Source organism: Cyprinodon tularosa, unplaced genomic scaffold, assembly GCF_016077235.1.
Source record: "Cyprinodon tularosa strain WSP-4 unplaced genomic scaffold, ASM1607723v1 ctg731, whole genome shotgun sequence".
Lineage (NCBI taxonomy): Eukaryota > Metazoa > Chordata > Actinopteri > Cyprinodontiformes > Cyprinodontidae > Cyprinodon > Cyprinodon tularosa.
The window spans coordinates 332146-357493 of NW_024039487.1; the positions used below are offsets into that span (position 1 = coordinate 332146).

Sequence of the window (25348 nt, forward strand, 5' to 3'; positions counted from 1 at the left end):
AAAGTATTATCAAGGCTAAATGGTTGTTATTTGCAATTTGCAAATTTGCAATTCGCAAAAAATTTGCCAGTGTATGTAGTTTTCATCCCATGCTGATTGGAAAAAGGAAACCGGGTTTTCTGAAACCGCTGGTAGAGGAAGCCCAAACGTGATATCCATACCTATTGTGACTGGATATCAATTTCTGACTGCAAACGAAAGCTTGAAATCCAAAATTCATGTGTGCAACATGACATTTATGTCTGTAGTCAGTAAACTAGTTGTGATGCTCCTTACCTTGCCCTCACACTTCCGGTGGGTGGCTGTTTTGCATCCTGGAAAAATGTGAAATTAGGCAAGAAAGAGAAGAAAACAGGATTTGTAATCAAGTTGAAACGGCAGTATCTTTTCTTCATCTTAGCATTTCAACTCTCTGAAGAAAAAGGTTGCAGTATTCACCAACTCTAATATCCTCTACATTATTGGTGCAAGTTGTTGGTCTTATTGAATTCACTGCCTCACATGAGTGAGGTCTCCTACCTCTGCACAATGAGCCCACATTGTCGATGTTCTGTCGACACACGCTGCATTGCCGCTTCTTCTTGAATGTCTTTTCCTTAAAGATGTGGGGTTCTCCCTTCCCAACCTGTTTAAAAACACACATACACACACTATTGCTGAGTGACTGAGCCCAGACACCTGATACTGGCTAGAGTGAAGCAACAGAGGGATACCTGCTCACAGAAACACTCAAAGAATTCTGTTCTGACCTTCATCTCAGATTGACTGAACAGATGTCTTATAACAGAACCAAAGCAAAAATACAACGCATGAGTGACTTTGAGGACTTTAATTATGGAATGAGCTCCAGGAGACCAGCTCTAACCTGTTTGTAGGACTGACCTGGTTACACTTTTCTCCATGTATGAAAGCATTGTATGTATAAAATAAAAGGAACATCAGTTCTCTGCTCAGTTTGCCTCTTCTCTTCTGGTTGTGTAATCATCTTCCAGTAATAATCCTCAGGGTTCCCACCCATGCTCTCATTTAATCCCATTCTGTGTGTGTTTTTATGTGTGACCATGTGCAAAAAAAGTGTATAAATAGATTGGTGAAGGTAAAAGGTTACTCTGATCTGACAGCTAAAAGACAGCCAGACAGTACAAAAGAAAGAGAAATGGACAAGAGTACTTTATCATGTTCACATGTGAGAAGCATGTGCGTCAGTGCAGACAACGGCGCGTGATGCACTCATTCCTGCTCAGCCCTTTGTGTGTTTATGAAGGATTGCGTACATAAATTGGTAAACTTAAGCATGATTCCTCAGTATACTTGAACAGCACCAACCAGGAGCTCATTCGATGGTATCTAAATGGGGAAAAGAACAGCAAAACAAACATAATTCAGGAATGACATGTTTTCCAAGTATGTAGGCAGAGCGTATCCTCTAGAAATTAGGGAGTATCTAAATGACAGTGTCAAATTTTGTGCTTTACAACCGCAAACTACACTGTATTTATGTTGCAGATTAACATGCAGCACAGTCACAAAGTGGAAAGGAATTAAAACATGACTTTTAAGACATTGTTACAAAAAAGTCTGATAAATGTAACTTTCATTTATATTAAAGCCCCATTTCGGCATTTCGAGAACCTTAGATCTTAGTTTTTGGGTTGTTTCAACATATGTTGAAAGCACACTTGATATATATGACACATATTCAAAATTCTTTGAAAAAGTCTCAGTATCCAACCTTTCGTTCAAAATATTTCCACTGGTCTAAAAGATTATATCATAACTGTAAATCTAACAAGACTTATTAGTGAAGTGGTAACTCTGGTGGAGCTACGGATATCCAAAGCTCAGGTGGAAGAATCTGTTGATACCATACAACTCCTGAAAAAGACTCTGGCTTCCTCAATGTGACTCAGAAGAACGGAACTGCCTCACAACCATACAGGAGGCGACGGCATCCTTCCTCCAGGGGAAACAACTCAGTCATAGAATCAGAAACCTTCAACCAGAAAAAGAGACAGAGTGGGTTCCTGGACTGTTGGTCTGCAGGAAATCCTGTGGTTTAGACAGGCATAACCTGTTTCCAGCTGGACTCTAGCTGGATCTCTTTTTCTTTTCTTCTACTACTGTTACTAAAGGGATACAAGTGTTACAAAAAGTCTAACAATCTCCTAAATCCTTTCCTAAATCTACATATCTGCCTTTGTAGAAGTTAGAATCGAAATCAAGGGAGGAACTGCTTATAAGTTGTGAACCACATAAAAAACAGATCATCCATCCATCCATCCATCCATCCATCCATCCATCCATCCATCCATCCATCCATCCATCCATCCATCCATCCATCCATCAGATATGTTACAGTTAACTGTTGAACGCTGTGATAGATTCATTTGTCACCATTAAAAGGCTTTCCACTTGCTGCTTTTTGTTTTTTTGTTTCCTTAGTAACAGTAAGCGGCTGGCTAGCACATGTGGTAAGTACCTAATACTAAGACGGGTAATTCACCCGTCCTGCAAACAGGAAGCCTGGGTTCATATCCCAGCTGGGGGTAATGAGCTGCCAGTGTGGGTCCTTAGGCAAGACCAGGGGTGGGCAAACTTTTTGACTTGCGGGCCAGAATGGGTTCTAAAATTTGACAGAAGGGCCGGGCCAGGAGCATTTGGACAAGCAATGTCATTAATTAAACCTGGGGATTGAAATGTATAAAAAAAAACAGACAATTTTCACGACCATAAGGCGCACCGTACTAAAAGGCGCAGTCTCAGTTATGTGTGCCATTTCTGTATTTAACACACACATAAGGTGCACCGGACTATAGGGTTTTCTTATATACAGGTACATGTCCTCTACTACCTTTAGATACCTCTACTGCGTATTTAAAAATAGAGCAGGGGCAAAACTGAGTATGATTGTGCTTTATTCATTTATTTATTACAAAGTATTAATCAAACCTACGTGCTGGCCTTGAGACAGACACGTCGCTGATGACACAGAGCGCTGTGATGACTCCTAAATTAACTTAAAATCCTGAAACCTGCCGACGGAATATGATCGCTTTTATTGCTGGTATCCTGGTGCCTGCAGTTTACATTATTTAGATGAAAAACACCTGCCAGCCACCGAGGTGAACCCGGAGGCTGCCCGGCCTAGAGGCTGCTGTTGAAGGGGTTCCTACTGTCAGTGTACCGCTGGTATGTGGTGCACCGACAGTAGAAATCTGGATGAACTGACTGCAATTATTAAGTTTTCAGGTGGACTTTCTCACTTAAAAACATATTAAAACTACTTTATTCCCACTGATCACATCAAATATAGCTGCAAGATTTAGATTATTTAGATGAAAAAACACCTGCCAGCCGCTGCGGTGAACCCGGAGGAGACCCGGCCCAGAGGCCCCCTATGGAGGGGGAACAGATTATTTCAGGCAGCTGAAATATATGGTTCCCCCCCTTAAAATTTTTGCAAATAAAGAGTAAATATGGCCAAATCCACAGGATTTGTTCTCGGTGGTGAGATGAATAAGCACAGTTAAAGACTTGCAGGTAAATCAATTTCTTCCCCTGTTATGGAGGGGGAACAGAATATTTCAGTAAACTGAAACATCCAGTATCTCCTCTCCTCCTCCCATATCTTTGGGAAATAAAGAGCAACTGTTTCCAATTTCTCTAAAATTGATATGTGTGATGTGGTATACTATAAATGTCCTTAATCCAGTAATCTGTCATATTTTACATTAGAAGGTGATTAACCAGAAATTCTACTCTCATCTTCGCAGGACGTCTTAATTTGTGTGCCCTGCTATCAGCCAGTTTCCATCCTCTTATATCAGCAATGAAAAATTAAAAATACACTACGTGTTGTTGTGTTCGGTGACTGACGTTTATTTCTGTCAGGCTGAAGGGACAAAAGTTGGAGAAATACCGATTCTCTTGGCGTTAAAAAAAAACACAAAACAGCGTGAGGACCTCGTTAATGTATTTATTTTACAATTTCTTAAAAAGAGCAACCGATTAAAATGGATGTTACAAAGTTGAGATGATTATATGAGCTGTTTTTACCGAAAAATGATCAGGAGCGCCTTCAGAATGGTCAGATCCGCCTCTCTGGCTGCAATGCGCGCTCCCGACACAGGGGGAACAGATTTTCACGGGGAAACAGAATTTCGCACAAGACCTCTTCACACCGATGTCGAGCGGTTGAAGTTCCTTTGTCAGACCTCCCGGGATAACGGCGAGCACAGCGTTCATTCAGTCACAGATTAACAGCGATGGTGATGCGTGGAAAAAACCACCTGGTCTCCTCATACACCTGCCTCGCTGTCAGCTCCCAGATCAGCTTCTCTGATTGGTTGATGCGGCGCTTCCAGCAGCAAAACTTCAATTTTTCCATCTCGAGCAGCAGCAGCGCGTTGGCGGCGCGCTCCCGAAGCGCACCGATGTCGAGCGGTTGAATAACAGCGAGCACAGCGTTAATTTGTTTCACCATGTTTTTCACATCAGCTGTGAGATGGGCACGCATGCAGTCACAGATTACCAGAGATGGTGATGAGTGGGAAAAAAAACACCTGGTCTCCTTACATTCACCTCCCTCAGCCACGCTTTCATCATCTCCTCAATGAGGAGATGAGGAGTTCTGCATGGTGCATGGTGGTCTCAAAAGTCGCAGTTACAACACACATAGGGCGCACCGCACATTTTGAGGAAAAAAAAAAAAAAAAAAAGACGTTTATGTGCGCCTTACAGTCGTGAAAATAGTGTAATTTGGACAAGTTCGGCGGGCCGGATTAAAAAGCCTAACGGGCCGTATACGGCCCGGGGGCCGTAGTATGCCCATGTCTGGGCAAGACCCTTCACACTAATGCCTTCTTTGGGGCGTGGTTGCCTTGTTGTTAAGACATTGCACTTGGAATCCTGAGGTTCAAAGTTCAAGCCCCACTCCCACAGACTGACACTCCGGTTCCCTGAGCAAGACCCACACACTGTTCCCCGGGCGCCGCACAATCGTAGCCCACTGCTCCCCCACTACTCCCCAAGGAGATAGGTTAAATGCAGAGAGTTCATTTCGTTACTCTGTACTTGTGACAGTGTAATGACTATAAAACGCTGGAAAAAGTAAGACTAGACTGTTTTGAAGCTTTTTCCAATCATCCTGGCTTTTCCAAAAGTGTTATGGAAATGAAGTGTGTTTTGTCAGCTGCCTGCCTAATATCACCTCACCTAACCTAGCTGTGCTCAGCAGCATCTGGCACACTTCTCGACAAGTGTACTTTGACAGCACCCTAGATGGTGGAAATGTACACAGTGGTTGGCCCAGGGGCCTGATCCCAATTACGCCATCTGAACTGGTCTGGTGATATGATCATTAAATTCAGAAAATAACAGTAAGCAAAGACAAGTGTTTTACAGACTTCAATAGAAAAACTAAAGACTTCGACTTTACCCAAAATGTCTTCTTGTTAGATTAATGTAAAGAGATGATTAATATAAACTGCAATCATTCAACTTGGCTGTACTGATTTATTTTGAAATGAATGGCTCTGTTTCAACATGAGTTACATCAATATATTAGGCCCAAATAAATTCATCCACATCTATTTGTTCTCTTTTCATCTTAAATCACTAACCCAAATAAGTTGTTCACTGATTATACTGTACAAATGTTGTTCCAACTGAAAGTATAATATTAGTCACCATGAAGCAAGACTTACAAGACTCACAAACACGTTTTCATGCAATAGCAATACAATTCCCATGGAGAGCAGTGATGTTTTCCAATTTAAAGCCTGAACGGCCATGACTGATCTGTAATAAAACAAATTAATACCCTTCTGATTTGTGGACACACCATTCATTGGCATAACAGCAACAAATGCAATCTTTGATGTGGATACTGGGTGCAAGCATTTCATGTTATCAAATTGGTATTATTGGGGTGCTTAAAATGAAGTTATAGAAAGCACAGCAGTCTAAAAAAAACGAAGAAAGAGTGAAAGAGTAAGAGTTGATAAGAGAAAGTTTGAATCCTCCTGCTTTAACTTTTTGAGCTTTTGGCCTCTTTATGTCTTGGAACTTGCCGGATTAGGACTCCATATTTAACCTATACCCGTTTTTATTTGAAAATCTAGATTTAGGATATGGATTTCTTTCTTCTAAAGAATACAGGCAGAGATGTGTATGAAATGCTGCCAACTCGTAACTATATGTTACAGGTGGTATGGTGGGCGTGGTCCAAGCAGTATAAAAGCGGAAGCTGCAAACATTTCTTAAAATTCTTCTGGGTTCCACACATTGTAGATTCGTCAAGAACGTGGGTGAGTGTTTTTAGAGTGTGGGTTATATTAAATTTTTATTATGATGAATGTAAATTTTAAATGTTATATTGGATCTGATCGTCTGCAGTGTTCAGTGGTGATCGTGTGCAGTGTTTTTTTCACCTGATTGAAGCCTTATAAGTGTGCGACTTTCTGGTTCTGCGGGTTTGTCCGCCATCCACCAATGTCAGAGTGTAAATATTATATTGTCTACCCTAGGCTATCTGTTTCGTACACTGTAAAAAAAAAAGCTGTCGTTTTTACAGGAAAACGCTGGCAGCTGTGGTTACCAGAGAATTCCTGTAAAAAATACAGCAGTACAGTAGACAAATTAACAGCTCATGTATGTAAAATGATTTACAGTGAGTGAAATCACATCTGAATTCCACTTAAAAAATGTTACATTAACAAAAAAAAAGTGTTAATTTTGCATAATTGTGCTGTATAAAAATGGCCTATTTCCTGTTTTGTTTATGACTAATAATTGCTTATTTTACATTAATAAATGGTTAAATTAACAGGAAAATACTAAACAAATGACCATTTAAACTATGCATTTCAAAAGGAAATCTCTGTATTTTACACATAAAATCTACACATAACATACTGTATATTTATGTTTTCATAATAAAGTTATATTGTAAAATTTACTTGTAAACCTGCAAAATAACCTACACGAAAACATGCAAAAATGCATCTTCAGAAAAAAAAAAATAGGTAAGACATTGCTCTTTGGAAGATTTATTGAACAGCCAGCATCAAAAGTTAACAAGTGATGCATTTTTAGTTAACATCAACATACATGTTAAATGTAGACATGTTTATGACACTTAAAATTTTTTGTTGCATAAAACTAGAATTCAAATCTGTGGTGAAATCCTTCACTTCTAACTGAAGAAAAGCAAGATAGTTTTACAGGAACCTGTGGAACATTCCTGCAGGAGGATTATCTTCAAGAAAAAAGTTGGTAATAGACCAGAAAGCTGCATAATGCACATTTAGACCTCAAAACAAAACAAGGATACAGTGCCTTAGTTGACATAGTGCAAACTGGAAAACGACAAAATCAGTTTGAGGCTTTCATTAAAGAACTGCTAACATTTGAAATATTGTCATTGAAAAACAAAAGTTACTTAGCGCACTTACAAAACACCAAGAAAACCCCAAACATATTGTGCTGTCATTACCATGACAAGCATTGTGTGTTTAACACAAAACTTTGGATAACCAAAAAAACAAAACAAACAAACATTGTGCTGTCCTTACCATGACACGCATTGTGCTTTCAACAGTGTGGAAATATACAGTACCTCTTTTCATACAAACAGTCCCTGGCCTGAATATGTCCATGTTTAGGTTTCACACCACTCGTGATCGGCGAGTTCCTGTATCAAGGTAAGGACTCGGGGGTTCACGCTGAGATGGCGCTTTGAGTTTTTGTTCTCCACTTTGGTTCCTTTTTCCGGGTTTATCGAGAAGAAACACCTGCAGAAGAGAAGCATATAAAACCATTTAATTGATCAGTTAACACCAGTCCTACCAACTCTCTGAACTTTTTTGGTTCCCACAATTGATCTACTATCTCCCAAAGGAATTACAATAAAATGTCTCCATCTCACATCAGATATGGCACACATGCAGCCAACCTGAATTTGATTGAGAGGATATGTGTGATGAAGGAGGAAGAGTGTGATAGAAGAGAGTGTGATGAAGGAGGACGAGTGTGATAAAGAAGGAAGAGTGTGAGAAAGAAGGAAGAGTGTGATAGAAGAGAGTGTGATGAAGGAGGACGAGTGTGATAAAGAAGGAAGAGTGTGAGAAAGAAGGAAGAGTGTGATAGAAGAGAGTGTGATGAAGGAGGAAGAGAAACATTTACCCACCTTTGAAGAAACTCAAGGGTGGAAGCCAGCTCAGATGGGTAGTGGATGTTAAAACAGTAGTAGCTCCCAAACATGAGGCACAATGCAGAGATGAAGGATGAGATGTTTGTGTTGATGAGGTTCCGGTCCAGACTCAGCATGTATCTTCTTGATGAAAAGCAGGACTGTCCTGTGGATAGATCATTTAAAAAAAAAAAAAAGGTTGTGTTAATAAATGCTGCACTCAAGACAAATTCTATAAGCAGTGCTATAAAAAAGAAAGAAAAAAAGATGAGCTTACCACAGACAATAATGGTGGGTGTCAGAGGCACTTGCTCCAGTTGCACCTCCTCTGCCAGACATGTATCCTCCACACAGAAGAACATGGACTCCTCCTTCTCATCAAAGTAGCTGAACAGAAGCAGGATCATCTCTTTTAGGTCATCCGAGCAGCCACTCTGCGGTCCCCGCATCCTCTGAAGTCTTGTGTAAGTCTGAAGGAACTTCTTGCTCTTGTTGACACAAACCGTGGTCATATAGTTCAGAAGCCTTTGCCCTTTCAAATCCAAATTCCGTGTGAATGTCTCTTTGAGGTCAATCCCAGTCAGTTCCTTGAAATGAACTGACATGCCAAGTTCATCAAAACAAAATGGCCACTCCTTTCTAAGCCACTTGATGCTTTTTCCCTGGTTGACATGTCGGCGCTGTGTGTAAAAAGTGGACTTCACCAGACTTTTTACCTCCTCTGGATTGTCATCAGAGTGTTGGAACATCACTTTGAGTTTTTCCATCTTTAGCTGCTGGCTCTCTTCAGTTTCTTCACGGGGCAGAAATTTTACATTCCATTTGATGCACCCGTACGTATCTTGCATTGCTGCTCTTTCTTGTAATGGGATCTCATCTGTGTCGTCTGACTCTTCAGTCTGATGTTTTCTTTTTCTAATTTTGGGTGTTGAAGTGCGCCTAACATTCTCAATTCTGTTCTGCAACTGTTTGACAAGGGAATGGTAGCCTGCCCCAACAATATCCCCATCTATTACATCTTGCAGGGAACTGGGATATTTTGCAACCATTTTTTTGGCTACATCAGTGGAGTGCTTTTTACCTACATGAGGGCATTTTTCCATCATGTCCGCCACAATAATCCGGACCATTTGCCTCCTCAGTTTTGAGCCAAGCCTTTTCCCCCTCTCCAAAGCATGCATCACCTCTTCAGGAAATTTCCTCCAAGGAATTTCAAAGTTGTCGTTCCACTGTGTGTCAAGTTCTTGGCTGCTTGCAGATGATGTACTTCCGGGTGAAACCGAGAGTGATGACAGTGATTGGGTAGGTAAGGCGTCTACAGATGAGGGTGAGCTGTTTTCAGGAGTTTGGTCTTTAAAAGAGAAAAAATATATACATATTTTATGATGCAAAATGAACTATATTTCACAATGTCAATGTCTACTTTTGAACACTAAATATTTTTATGTGTTGAAACATATGTAGAGTTTCTACTTACATTTCATTTTCCAAGCAGAAAGAAGCTTTCTGGCTTGAACAGGTCTTAATGCTGTCATCAAATCAGCCTCTGTTACGAAGCGTAGATCATCATATATCTCAACTCCGATGGACTGCAAGTGTTCCACCAGGATGTTTTTGTTTACTGCTGGAAGTTCTGGTAGGACCTCCATGATTGCGACATCTAGGAAGGTTTGCCCTGAGTCACTCATATTTGTCATGAAGAAATGGCACCTTCAAACAGAACAGAAAAATAATGCAAAATATTACATATACTTAACAGAACAGGGACATCATGTAACATTTAATGTCAAACTATTTACAGTCAGAGCTAAGCAAGCTACAATGGGCTTTATTTTGCCACAATACTGTGTTTCAGGGGAATGACTTGGTATCCATCGAGAATGTAAGATACCAAAGGATAGAAATCGGGCAAGTCATTAATGTTAACACAGTGCAACCCAAGACTGTCTTTTGTCACAGAATACAGGTGGTATTCTGAGAGGAAGATGCCTTTGTGGATATCCATCAGCACATATACAGATCCATCAGGACATTAACAGACTGGACATGACAGAGACCTGCCCTCTCCGATGTGATCACTTAACCCTTTAAAGCCCGATCCAAGAAGAAAAACAAAACAGAAAATTACTTTTTTTTGGTTTGAAGTCCTTATTCTCCCTTTTAACAAAATATGTAAAAAGAAAAAACAGAAATACATTTTTGATATTAATAATTTATTACTATGCAATAAGTCAAGACTAATTTTTGTGTACTCTTCTACTGGCTGTTATCAGGTATATCTGATTGTGTACAATAGGATTTTGAGCAAAGTTTTTACCATTAAATTATGCAAAAGGTGTCAGATGCAAAACAATACGGGGAAGGATTAGGGACAGTGGAAAAAAAAATAAGTTAACTGATTTTTAAATTTTATTTCAGTTTAGTATGAGAAAAAAGTCAGAATTCTTACTTTAGTCTCAGAATGCTGACTTTTTTTATTGTTAGAATTCAGTCAGAATTCCTAGAAAAAAGTCAGAATTCTGACTTTTTTCCCCATGTTAAACTGAAATAAAACTTTTTTTTTTTCCAGTGGCCCTAATCCTCTTCCCTAAAAACATTTTAGAAACCGTATGTATCAAATATGATACATTTGGCATTATAGGGTTAAGACATGAGCTCTTTCACCGTGTGAAAAATGGCGGGCACATGACGAAACTGCACATTTTAAATCCGTAACAACAGCTTTTGCAGCAGCCTGCGGTGCAGGGACATTGTGCAGACGATAAAAATGGCCCTTGAAAGCTGCGTAAGTCGTAAAAGTTTGGCTACAGTTAGCACCAGCACATTTAAATAAACAACGAGGCTAATTTCTATGCACTCTGCAGTGTAGTATATAACCCCTCAACGTGTCCAATTTCTTCTTGCAGAAAACGCAGGTGATCATTTTAGGATTCTGAGTGGGCTAAAATATCAACTACTAGCATATACCTTGTGTTTATCTGTAGAGATTTTCGCATGCTCAAAAAAGTAAGAAAGAAAAAGAAGGACGTTCAAATCTTACCGTGTAAACTCTTGATTTTCTGGTTGAAATTAACAGCCAAAGATCCTCAAAATATATGTTAAATCGTAAAATGTTCCTCTTTAAAGAGCCAAAATGATCCAAAGATTGATCCTCTCCTGTAGTCTCTGCTCCGAAGACCGCTTAGCTCTGGCCAGCTCGCAGGCCAACAGCTTCTTCTGCTATCCAATCAGGGATGAGCATTTCGAACTTGAAAACAGTCTCTTCTGCGTCCAAAAATAAAGCTAAAAAAGAGGGATCCTGCCCAAAGTCCGTCGACCGCCCAAATATCCCACCAGAACCCGCTCAAATCAACTGACAAGGTTGAACTGTTTGATCGGTGCGTTCCGGGATTGTTGGCTTTCTGCAATGACTGAAATTTTTTAGAACTTAAACTAAATCTTTAATGTCAGATTTACAAATATTTTTTTCAGAGGACATTTTTATTACATCTGGTACAGAAGAGGATTATGGCCACTGAAAAAAAAAGTTTACTGATTTTAAAATTTTATTTTAATTTAGTATTCTGACTTTAATCTCAGAATTCTGACTTTAAACTCAGAATTCTGACTGAATTCTGACAATAAAAAAAGTTAGAATTCTGAGAAAAAAAGTCAGAATTCTAAAATTAAGGTCAGAATTCTGACATTAAAGTCAGAATTCAGAGATTAAAGTCAGAATTCTAACTTTTTCCCCATACTATACTGAAAGAAATAAAAAAAATCAGTTAACTTTTTTTTTTTCCAGTGGCCTTAATCCTAAAACCATGTGAATTACTTTGAAAAATATTTTTTGTGTAGCTGGTCATAATAGAGCTCTATGTAATAATGGCATGAAACAATATTTTTACAACATTTTTACAACATTTGCATGTTAAATTAACAAAATTGTTTTGACATGAGTATTACACTATTTCTTTGTTTAAATTATCAATGTTTTTAGCTTTAACAAATGAATTTGATTATTATCACACAATGTTGCTGTAAATATCACAAAAATCCTCTGTTTAATAGTTTACAAAGGCTCGCTGTGATTTCAACAAAAAACATGTGTTTTGGGGTTTACAAACCTATTCTGTCGGGATTTTACATAGCTTTTATGTAAATTTCACGGTCTTTTTTTACAGTGTAGAAAGAGAGGGAAAGGATTTTTTTGTTGTTTGTTTAATAAAGAACGTATATTTTTAGGACTGAGTTTGTTTCATCCTTACGCGGGTGGTTACATATACAGATCTACTTTCTAAAACAACTTAAGATGTGGACTTCATAAAAATCTTTTTTTTTCATATTTTTACTAAATATCGAAAAGCCGAAAGAAATACATAATTTAAATTTATTTCTAATGCGACATTAAAACCAGCAGAATGTGGTATGGTAGATCAAAACTAAAACGAAAAAAAGAAAATTTCAGAAAAATAATCCTGACTGCTGCATAAAAGCAGTGGCTCTCAACCTTCTAACCAGCAAAATGAGTGAGTCATCTTCCATCAGCGATCACTGGTTAAATCATGCATGGAGCAGATGACCAATTAGTTAAGCTTCTCTTCAGATAAACATGAATACATTGAAAAGGGATTATCAATTTCCAGGGTGTGTTCAATCAGATGCTTCTATACTTTTGTAATCATTATGTGAAGTGTCCACAAACGCAGGCATTAGTATCCTCATGCGGCTGTGGCGAGTTTAAAAAAGCAAGTTAGTACTGTCAGCTGAGCCGCAGATGTGGGCTGAGACATAAACACACAGAGGAGAGGCTGGCAGCATTCTTCCTGCTTCAGACACAATCAGGATCACTATATAATCCAACCACATGCAATCATGGTCAGACAGTGATACATGATTTAGCCACTGAGCTCTCTATAAGGTGCTGTAAAGTTGTTCCATGCTGGTTCATGCAGGGTGATTGCAGGGTGAAGCCATTTTTTTTAATGCAACTTAGTGCGGTTAAGTTTTCCCTCGTAGAACCTTCATTTCTAACTCTGCTAAATACCAATCGGAATATGTTTTTTTTTTTTTAAGTTAAGTAACCTATAGAGACCTGGCTGTAAAAAAAAATAAAAAAAAATAAAAAAAACTCCATGCACAAGTGATGGTAAATGGAGTTATTCAGGTTCATTTCAGTTTCAATTAAATCCCTTTTCAACCCCATATGAAATCTTTCCTGGGCAATAAATAGTGGGAAACTCATTAAGTGCTTTGGACCACTGCTATACTGAGATAATACTGGCTTATTATGATTGCTTAAGAGCTGTAATTAGAGGTGGCAAAATTACAACATTGCATCATTTCTATATAGACTAAACACAATCTTGGATTCCTAGAAACATACAGTAAACATACAGACCCTGGCAAATTAGCTCCGATAAAGTTCACATCTTTAAATGGTTGTTAAAAATGCACAAATTAGAAACAATAAATGCTAGAGAGCAGAATACAAGAAGAAAAATGTTAATATTTGCTGTTCTGCGACTTAAATCCAATGCCTCATGATGCAAAATGTCATCTGGTTCCTAGCCTCTTAAAGGGATAAAACCTGAGGTTCTGAGTTCCAACCCCACTCCCAGAGACTGCCACTGTGGGTCTCTAAGCAAGACCCTTAACCCCACACTGCTCCCCGTGGATGCCGCACAATGGCAGCCCACTGCTGCCTTGGGGAAACTTCATTTTGTTGCTCTGTACTTGCGACAGTGTAATGACAATAAAAAGCAGGTGGAAAAAATTTACTTTCAGATTGGAAACACAAAATCTAGACTTGTAAAAGTTAGGCTATTATTAGTTTTTTCAAACATAATTTTTGGAATTCTAAAAATGTACTCTAAATCAAAATAAACAAGAGCATTGTTAAATGCATTGATGGAGAGTAGTTTATATCTAATAATTAGTGTTAAACCGATACCTATACCAGTATCAGGCGGGGCCCTGATGCAGCACTAAAATAGTGGTATCTGTCTTGGCGAGTACCAAAAAATACCATTTTGAGATCCAAACGTTTATTCAATCATTGTGACCCATTCCAGGTAGGCAATAAAAAGTTTTACTGGATTTCCTTTGTATTTTTCTTTTTCCTACTTCACAAAGGTAGCAGCAGCTTGACAATGCCATGATGGAAATTAGTTTACATCCAAGTAATATTCAGTTCCTAATATATATACACACACACATCAATTTCAAACAGATGGTATCGGTATGGTATCGGTATCGGTATCGGCCAATACTATCGGGAGTCAGTATCGGGGCCAAAAAATGGCATTGGCGCAACACTACTCATAATACAACTACAAATATAGAGATGCACAATTTAATGTGTTTTGTTTATACAGTTTAATTCACAAAACACATCGTCTCAATTTTACAAAGACAGTACAGTCAGATTAGTTAAGTATGTTTTAAGTTTCTGTCAAGGAAAATTAGGTGATTGCATCAGGTCATTCAGTTGCAAGACCTGCTCCTCCTGAAAGACTATAGACTATACACACATTATGTTTAATGTGCAAGATAATTATCACTATGTTTAGATTTTGAAGAAATAAGAAAATATCAACTTTATTTATATTTTTTCAACAGTAAATTGTTTTGAGCACTGATTTGATTTTAGTTTTAAAAGAAGAAAATCCTGCAAAGGACTTTCTGTTTTATAAACCTGTTGAGTTAACTAACATTTAAGTTCTCTGTCAGTCATATCTGAGGCTGAGCTATAGAGTGATAGGCTCAAACCTCCATGAACAGGAATGCTCACTGAACAGCAGATCTTTGTGAATATATTCTATCTAACTTATTTAGTTCTGTAAGACTTCTATGTGACTTAAGCTGAGTTTAGAATATATTTTCCTGGAAGCTCCCCATATCAACTTGTGCATCCTGCAGGGGAAATCAGAATGGAAGATGTTTACAGCTTTGTGGGGCATTACAGAAGGAAAACACAAGGAAAAAAATACTCTCACAGCTACAACATGTGGACATTCAAGCTGATTGCTAAAAAAATGTTTCCCTTTTTTAGATTGATTCTGCAGCCTAATAATAAACCATAGTAAGACAACAAAGGACATGCAGTTCTAAAGTAGCATAAACTATTTTACCTTCAAGCATCCTGCTCTACTGAAACTGGGTCCTGGTGGATCAGAGACATCCGTAAAAAAACTCCAGCGGCACACATCATGTGATCACTCATCGTCTGCCGGCCGGGGCCTTCACACATTTCCACAGATGTGACACAGTTTGTAAACGATTACCTGAACCCTCATGGAGAAAAGCCTTTCTCTAACAAACCCATATATGTCCCCTTAGACAGACGGGGGAAACATCTGCTAAACACAACAAGCTCTTTTGGGGATATTTTTAGCCTTTCAGTAGAAAAAAAAAACCCAACCACGATTTTGAAGTCAAAGAGTTGCTTTCTAATAAGGGTGGCGCCTCCTGACGCAGGCCCTCAGCCAGCTGTCACAGAACAGAAGCTGGGTTCAGAATACGATCTGTTGGACACAGACATGAAATTCACAAACAGGGAGATGAAATTTTAAAATCAAATACACAGAAAAAGTGAGTCATTCCAGATGCCACATATCTGGGAACTCTCTCAGCCCTTCTGCCAAAAATAGTTCTGATATTTGGACAGTCATGGACATTGTGTCAGAGCAATCGTGACCGCAGGACAGGGTCCTGTGACCACGGTCACAGCAGCAAAAGACCATCTGCCATAGATTCAACGCCTGAGGCAGAAACCTTTTGTATCACTTATTGTGAGACAAAACCTTTCCTTAGATGAGTAGTCCTAGTTTAAGCAAAGCCACTTTTCCTCACATGGCACAGAAAGAAGCAGGTGTTTCTAGTCTGCTCTGAAAGGGGGTGGCAGCTTAATACGTAGCAGCTAATTACCCAATCTTCTTTACAAGATACAAAAGATATTCATGCCATCCTTTTTTTTCATACAACTTTGACACTTTTAACACATACTAAATTAAAACAAGCTTGGCTTTCATGTTTAATGTTTAAAACGGGTTATTTTTCCATCTTTTCCTTTCACTGAGTGAACAGTAATCCACATGCATGTGCACCACAGCAGCCTTAAAGAAAGATATCTGTATCCATCCACTTGCAGAGTAGATTTTAATTTTGTGGTTTGTTCTTTAAGAATTGGATTGGAAATATGAGGAGTGCCTTAAATCACGCTTTGTAAGGGAGCCATGACTTAAACCTGAACTTGAAGAGCTACTGTACCAACAGCATTTGTCAAACATGCTAATATTAGTTAGTACGACAGGTGTTATGTTTTACAAAGCGGAATGTCCAAAAAGCTTAATGGTATGTTCTAGAAAGCTGTTCCTATATTTAATAGTTGTTTGAGCCATGCAGCTTACTTCGGCCGACCCAATGAGAAGCTACCAAGCTTTAACTTATAGCCCCTGGCTGCTAGTCCTTTTGGGACTAACTGTATGTGCTCTCTTTAATCCTCTGACATGGGAAAAAGCTTGGAGCTCGTCTGCCTGACTGCGTATTTCCTGGACTGGTCCACCTGTGGAGCTAGTTAAGCGTTATCTGCTTGTTTTTGTATGTCTGCTTCTGTCTCCATTTTGTTTGCTTGCAGCAGTTATTGTTTGCATTTGTTTTGCGTATTTTAGTTTCTGGCTTCTTTTTTTTTGTTGCAGGATTTGTGTTTTGCTTTTTTTTTGTGTTTACATCACACATTTGTTTGGAGCTCGTTCTTTGTTTGCTGCGCCTTTGCACTTTTCGGCTACTGTACTTTAAGGTAACATTCCACCTCTCAGTGGTGATGATGTAGGAGTGTCTGTTTTCATCCACCAGTCTTAACATGCCTTAGACATTCTAAATTAGGGGTGAAAGACAACTTTTTAAAATTTCCAATACAATGCTGATATTGCAGCTTTGAGTATTGACCAATACTGATATTCAATTCAGTTCAGTTTAGAAGCAATCCCTAACATGTCATCTAAAGGCTTTTTACAGAGACTATTCAACCAGATCTTCCAGTCACATTGGTTACTTACTGTAGGTACGTTTTCTATCGAACAAGCTGATTGAATTGACTTATTAGATCCACAACAATCTCTTATTGACTCAACACCATATCAGCACAATTACATATTTACTTATTTTGTACTTAGGGATAATAGAAAAGACTTGATCTTTGACAATACTCAAAGAGCAATCATCAATGACAAACAACTGATCCATGTGCAATTAACCACTAACAGAATAAGAGTTTTCATATCAGCATGCCAATACCTGAGATTTTGGATGCAGGCCAATATAATTCAATGTCAGTTTTTGGGCTGATATTGGACCAATAACTGACATCAATATTGGAACTGGACATCCCTATTCTACATTAAACATTGTAAGAGGTTAATAGGAAGCAGCTGAATTGTGATCTTCAGGTCAGAGATTCTGACAACTGAATTTGGCCAAAAATCTCGACGATTTTGTCTTATAGGGACAAAATAAAGAAATTAAATTTGTTTAAATTTCCATCAAAGGTGAACAGACACACAAAGTTATCCATTCTCAACCAGCTGCTAATAAGGTATTTTTTTATGCACTACCACCCAACAGCTCCGTCACTGACATGTTTGTTGATTCTTGCAAACTTGAATTCCACCCTCCATTGAGAGTTTCCCGCCGGCATCTGGGTCCCTGCATCATTTGTTGGCATTACCTCCTGTGTGTGTGCTAATAAATGGGAGTCAGTCAGTGTGTGTGTTTGCATTTATCCAAAGGGTGGGACAGGCAGGGCAGGGAACAGAGACAGCCTGTTCCAGTGGTGAGGTCAGCATGTTGCCATGATCCAGTTCCGCTCCCCAGAAAGGCTCCTGGGCCAAGGACATTCAGATGATTTCTTATAGCAGCAACATTGCAATTTCATTCTGCTTGCATATATGCTGGCTGTTAAACAGGCTTAGGCTGTATTTCAGCTGTGCTATGATGTGGCCTTAGTTAGTGTTTGTAAGTAAGTGCCCTCCAGGTTAAGAATTAGAAAACGCTTTGGGGGGATTTTGTTCTCAGAATCATTTGCAAACCTTCTCTTAGCTCACATGTGATTTAAAGGGAATCCTCTTTATACACACTTTTTTTGAAGCAGAAGATCAGCATAAGTAGTTGCTACTGTTGCTCTGCAAGCAAAGTAACTACCGGTACATCAGACTCAAGGGAACTTCAACCAGCCTTGGTTTCAGGTTCCTGGCCTGGCAGTGACCAGAGGGTGTCCCAAGTAAACACAACCATTTTGTGTAATCAAACCTCTCAGTTACACCCAGTAATTGGAAATATAGACTACCAACTGTTTGCTGAACACAGGTCTTAGTATTGTAGGTTTGGTCACTGAGCATGGGACTGGCTCCCCATGAGGCTGACTGGAAGGTGTTGCACTTCTTTTAATTTCCTGCTCAGGTTTTCCCAGAAAGTGAGACTTTTTTTCCACCACAAAACCACTTTCCGTTCTAAATAAAACTTCTGTTTATATTGGTTTATCTGCACATGTTCACACAGAAGAAAAATGACAGAACTGCTATCAGAATTGGAAAGGTATGACATGTAAGACAATGTTATCTAGTTGTTAACCCAAAACTGTTCTTCCTCTTATTGCAAGCAGGATGTAGGCCAAAATTCTTTGGCTGATATATATATATATATATATATATATATATATATATATATATATATATATATATATATATATATATATATATATATATAAAAGGTAATCTGTTATTAGTCATTATCTCACCTGTAGACAAAGACATCCTTATGGCTTTTTCATGGGAAATTCTATCTCTCTTTGGGCTGTCATTTCTGCCAATGTTTATTCCAAACCTGTATAATTTTGTCCTGCTATAACGTGATCTGGAGGCAGAAGATCTTGTGATAAGAAAGCAGCAAAAAGTGAACTCATCATTCCTTTAAGCCATGATGTTTTCGTCAGTATGTCCCATTATTAAGGGAAGTAAGTTTGAGGCATGACTAGGAGGAACTGGTGTGAAAGTGAGCACTCTAAGCTTGAAACCCTGATAATATGTTTAACAATTTCAATATAAAGTTAGTAATAATAAATGTATAAAGTGACCCTGTGTTAATAGAAGAGATTGAGTCCTGACTCATGTTTCCGATTTCATAATATACTCAACAACTACCCCGGTTTGGAATGGATTTTAAGTTTACAGCTTCACCTAGCTACTAGGATCTGAAGTAACCAAATTGGCTGGATGCACCAACAGTGATAACATGTCTCCCCAAAGGTGGCAACAGGCAAACCAACTGGTGAAAACTGATGCTGACAGAAGTGTTAAATGCATTTATCATTTTGCAGTTATTTATTTTCTAATATACTATGAAAACTAGACTCATAATACAAATAGTTTTAAAGGCTGCCTAAAAGACTTCAAGCTTATTTGAATAAAACAGTAAAGCACTGCTTAACAGTGGACTTCTCACACTGTGTGACATCACCTCTGCATCAAATAAAGATCATTTAAAAGGCTAAAAAGAAATCATTTCCAATGTTAATTACAGATAGCAAAAAAAACATTTTAACATAATACAAATTCGTATTGACAGTTAAAACTTTACACAATTCTTGTCTCAGTTTTTGGATTTTAACAAACAACTGTTCTGTATATGGAACAAACAACAGCCATATTGGATTATTCCTTTAAAAAGGACAAACAAACAAATACAATCTAATTTCCTACTCTGAAAAATAAAACCTGAAAACATTTTTTTCTTGTATAAGGTTCTCTTGATTCTTGGAAACCTTTGCACCCATACCAGTGCATGCATACATAGCATGTCATCATAAGTAGGCAGCACCCTCCAATTACTCATGTTATTCAGGCCTACCCCTTAATGACTCTCTAATTACTGTGTGATTACATGTGTGATTACAAATGATTTGTTGAAATAACTACAAATGAAAAGATGTAACTTATCCAACTTCATCATAATAGTTATCTTTTGAAGAGAAACCTCCTTTCTATCCAAGTAGTACAGTTTGCAAAAGAAAATGCTAACCTGGATTAAAATAGAATACAAATTTGAAAAATTGAAGAATGAAAAGCTACACCCACACAGGGGCGGATTTAGAAAATTCGGGGCCCTAGGCAAAGACAGGCAGGGGGCCCTCTGAACTGAGAAGACAACACTTTAAAAAAGCCCCATTATACAGGTACAGAAATTTGAATAGAATATACATACATTATTTGCTCTACCTTTTGTCCCTCTCTTCTTATCCTTTTTCTTGTTGTTTTCCTCTCTATGTTTTCTTTTGTCCCTTTTTCTTTTCATATTGGAAATGTACTCAGCTGACTTTTCATGCAGTCTCAAAAGGAATGAAAGATTTTTCCAATCACTACTAAGCTGATTGCTTCTTCCTGTGTTTCAAAAAGGCGACAGCCTTTTATTTGTATGAAATAATAGCTGCATGAATCATGTCAGCCAACAAGAGAAAGTAGAGCAGGAGGCGGGGTTTTGAATCTACTTGCTTTGGAGAGTAGAGTTCAGTACTTATATATGTTGTCGCCAAAGTCTACAGTAACAGAAAAATGTCGCTAAAATTTGGCGCTAGGAAAGCCAGCCCCAAAAGTCACTGAATATAGTGACAAAAGAGATAAGTTGGCAATACCTGTTGTTTGTTTTCAAATGGTTTGCTGCTGTCTGTTTGGACCTTCTGCACAAGTGCAGCAAATGGACTAATCCAAGGTGGTGGACACTGAATGCATTCTGAAGACATTTTAGCAAAATGATTTTTATCAAAAACATAAATAATGAGCACAAATAATAGCTGCATTAACCATACATGTAAAAGAAGTTTTATGGGGCCCCTAGGAACCTTGGGGCCTTAGGCAACTTCCTAGTTTTGCTTAATGGTAAATCCGCCCCTGCACCCGTGTTCTAAACTAATCCTAAAAGTATCTGCAGACTGTGAAATAAACTCTGACAAATGTATTCAAGTAAATATTGCATTTGAATGTGGTAGTGCGGGGAGATGATCTCAACACGTGACCTCTTGTTTATAGAGACTAATGTCAGCCTAATGAGGTGCGACACTTTAAGCAAGTTCCCAAAGAGAGGTGGCAACAAGTCAGCGGTCCTCCCATACAACCACAATCACAGACAGGAAAGAACAAGGTCATACTTCTTTCAGTTACTAAATTGGATAGGAAGTTTAACAAACAGCTCCAGTTCTAACACAAAAAGAGCCCCAACATTGATTATTTTGTAAAACGATTAAACAGTTTATTCCTGTGAGCCAACATACCAGAGCTCCCCATCCAACACCCTTCCTTCAGTCTGTCAACAACCAGATTTACAAGTCAGTTCAACTCTGCAAACTACCTGACCCTTCTGACCCCCTCCTATCTTACCTTGTTCATTTTCCCGCTGATCATTCCCCCTGTTTTCAGACGCAGCCACTCATTCCCAGTGAAGCCATCTATAACACGCGCTGCTACAGACTTTGTGAGGTAACTTGTTTTCTTTGCTCGGGTCCTCCCAGGGATCTGGGTCTGTGAGGTGGAGCTAAATCCATGTGTGGAGTACTATTACTGGGAGCTAAAAGCCTGATTGGTGTCCTCCTGGAGGGGAGCGTTAGGGTCCTAACTTCAGATTGGCTGATTTATCAAACACTTCAACCACAAGAGAAACTGCTAGACTTGATAAAAGCTTTAAGGCTTAAATCCCTGTTTTGTTTGTTAAGTGTTTTATAAACACAATTTAATAATGCTATTTCTGATACACATATATAACTTACAGTATTTGAAAGGAAACCCACTAAACTCAAAGCTTTGACTTTAAGTCACAGCCAGGAAATTCATGAAATAAATGATAAAAGAAGTAGCAAAATAATTTGCTAAAACGAAATAAAACAAACTGTAAACCTTAGACTGATGTTACTGCCATGAGTAGGTTTCAGTTGTTTTGTGTAATTTTTTTTTAATAGAAGCAGCTATTTGCAAAGATGGAATCATTTCAGCTCTCCTGTTTTGACCTGGATATTTTTACAAAACATTTGGTTAAAATTCAAACCCCCAGTCTAACTATCAAAATATGATCCTTTGAACACAACCTGTTAAGATTACTAAGAATCTAAAAACTGCATGATCAACTTTAAAGGAAATCTTGAAACAGGTCAGTGGAGTAAAATACCAACACTGTAATAGTCTAAAGAGGCCTTGCACCTTTTATTAGAATAAGAGCCATCTGGACCTATCAGTGAACAATAACAAAATGATTTATATATTCTTATTAAAATCATTAAAAAAAAAACTAAATGTGTTTATTTGGTAACAGAAAACGTTCTAAAGTAAGTTTTTTTTCCTTGCTAAAGGTGAAAAAAATCAACTTTTTTATTTTTATTTTGAGACACTGAAAGAACTTTCACAACTTAAACTTTTAATCAAAAACAGGGAGCAAAGGTTTGTTAACAAGGTTTGTTTTCACAGGGATATAGGGAGGATGTTCCTTCCTTCCTTTTCTCCTTCCTTCCCATTCTTTTGTAATTGTACTGTATTTTTATATTAATAGGAAGATAGATCTAGATATATCAGTAGGAAAACAAAAAGAGATTATCATGTCAAAACATAGGCTTGGCTGAGAAACAATCTTTAGGAACTCCACATGCAAGAATTGTTGCTGCTAAAGAATGATTAACTGGGGATAAGAAGTGGGTGGAAAAGACCACTGTTGAACTGTTTCTTTGACATCCATCAATATCAATACGGCAGAAGGGCCTGTAGGAGAAATCCAAAAGATTGCAACATAGATTTCCCATCGATATGGTACTTTTTAAAACCTGGCTGAAACTTTACAGAAATTAGAGCTTTATTTAAAGAATAAAATGTTTGTATGTGCAGTAATTGTTCATTTTGTTTTAGCCATGGCACATATATATTTTTCTTGGTAATATAATTTCTGATTATCTTTGACAAATTTCTGGCTTAAATCAGAGTTATGATCGCATGCTGTGTGTCCTTGGCAATTTCAATTTAGTTCATTTGTACAGCGCCAATTAACCACACATGTCATCTCAAGGCACTTTACAATTCACCAGATCATATTGTCAAATTGATTCAAAGTTTTCTATCTAGTTGATTCCATCGATTCAATGACTCGAATGCAATGAGGAGCATTGAGTCGCTACATGTTCAGCTTATGGCTTTCTCTTCAATATGTGTCATTTTATCTAATAATTAACAACATTATTATATTAATGGCACAGAAAAGTAATGAACCTTGAGAAATTCATATTTTACTGGACTACTGACCTCCCTGCAAAAGGCAGTGTTGCTTTCATGTAGGTTAGTAGCACATCCTAGTGGTGAAATCGAAAATTGTAAAAAAAAAAAAAAAAAAAAAAAAAAATATATATATATATATATATATATATATATATATATATATATATATATATATATATATATATATATATATATATATATATATATATATATATATATATATATATATACATATATATATATATATATATATATAAATGTGTGTGTATTATTTACCTTTACCTTCAAGAACAATCTCTGTTTCCTAAACAACAGTTTAGAATCTTTAAATATTCTCAACTATATGAAAGGAGAATAGTGTTTTTGGATGGTCTTCCAATCATAAAAATCATTGTGTTTCTATATATTATTCCGAATAATTACAAAAATGGTAATGATATGGTTACCATAGCCCAATGCTCATGTATGCATGTACATGCATTCCTTTAAGGTTTCCCATCTAACTGTAAGCTCTTAATATTCTCACATCTGAGACTTGTGCCTGCTGCTGCAGTCTTTTAGTCACTTCCATATGTGTAACATACTGTTGTGAAGGCTGCTCTGCATGGTAGTGCCAAATGGGAGTTTGAGTTATGACATGTGTAGTAATCCCCCCCACCCCCCACCCCCATATAACTATGAAAAAAAAACATGTGCAGTAATGCAGTCCATTCCTCTTGCTCATGTACCAAGAATTTCCAGTTCCTGACTAGGAAAATAAAAGAGGTCTACAGTGCCTCAGTAAAGTCTTTATATATCTGTAAATATTATAGGTTGCAGAAACACAATTAAAGGGATACCACACATTGAGCATGGGACTACGTCAGACCAATCAAGAATAGCATGGACCCAACTAAAAGGCGGGGTTATTGACAGCATCCATCAGAGCAACCCATGATAATGCTAAAAGTGTCAACATCCAAAGCTCAGGTGGGACAATCTGTCAACAGGAACACTTTCAGCAGGGCACTGTACAAATCTGGCCTTCATGGTAGAGTTGCAAGAAGATACAACTGTGGTATCTATATTTACAATTTGAGGTTGGCTACAAGTAAGGAAGTAGACACATGAAACTTACTGAAGAAGGAGGTAGATTTGCTGCCCAAACTGGCCCTGTCCTAGCCCTTATTAAAAAACACTATGGGACAGACCCACTAACAGTTTGTGTTGAAAGAAGTCATTGTGATGACACACAAAGTTGATTAATTTATCAGGTGCACATGATTTGTTTTTGTGAAATGAGCAGAAGATCAGGTGCAAGAATTTATCATGTTTGCCTTTACTAATAAGCAGAATATATGCAAACTACTGAGAAGAGGACCTGTAGATGCATTTATCTACTACCAGTAACATGATTTATCAAACCTGAAATATTGTTTCTGATTCCAAACTGAATATATTTAGAAGTCAGGTGCAAAATATTATACAAAAAATGTCTCCAGTCAATATGGCTAAAAGGAGGCATAGGTGAATTGATAGATGATTGTTAAAGAAAATCTTCTAAGCTTGTGTAAACATATTTGGACTGTCATACATTTTAATAATAAAGATATATAATTTATCAACCAATTCTATTCAATGGGGGAACAAGCAAAACTGAATTTTCTTGCCCCTGGATGGATCATTCCAGCTCACACTCACAGTAGGTTTGTTTTATTTTTTTTTATCGGTACATTCAGCAGCCCAGGATAAAGTTAAGAGGTCAGGGCAGCTGGGTTGCTGTATCACCTTGTACTTGATAATTTCTAATTTTAGTGAAATATATTAGATTAAGACCTGTCCATGGTGTACCTTGCCTCTCGCCCAAAGACAGCTGGACATAGGCACCAGCACCCCTCGC

At 37.9% G+C, this 25348-nt stretch overlaps 1 protein-coding gene across 4 annotated transcripts in view; it reads right to left on the reverse strand.

Moving 5' to 3' along the window:
• Positions 1–25348, reverse strand: part of tns2a (tensin 2a) — a 102823-nt gene that overhangs the window by 67687 nt on the left and 9788 nt on the right. For 3 of the 4 annotated variants that reach the window (XM_038269629.1, XM_038269627.1, XM_038269626.1), the window contains exons 2-3: positions 520–625; positions 277–314 (exon numbers count right to left, since the gene is read on the reverse strand). In XM_038269629.1, coding sequence (XP_038125557.1) covers positions 277–314; positions 520–625 — 144 coding nt within the window. Of the gene's footprint in view, positions 1–276; positions 315–519; positions 626–21597; positions 21746–25348 lie in introns of those variants that run through there. The other variant, XM_038269630.1, reaches the window with a different exon arrangement.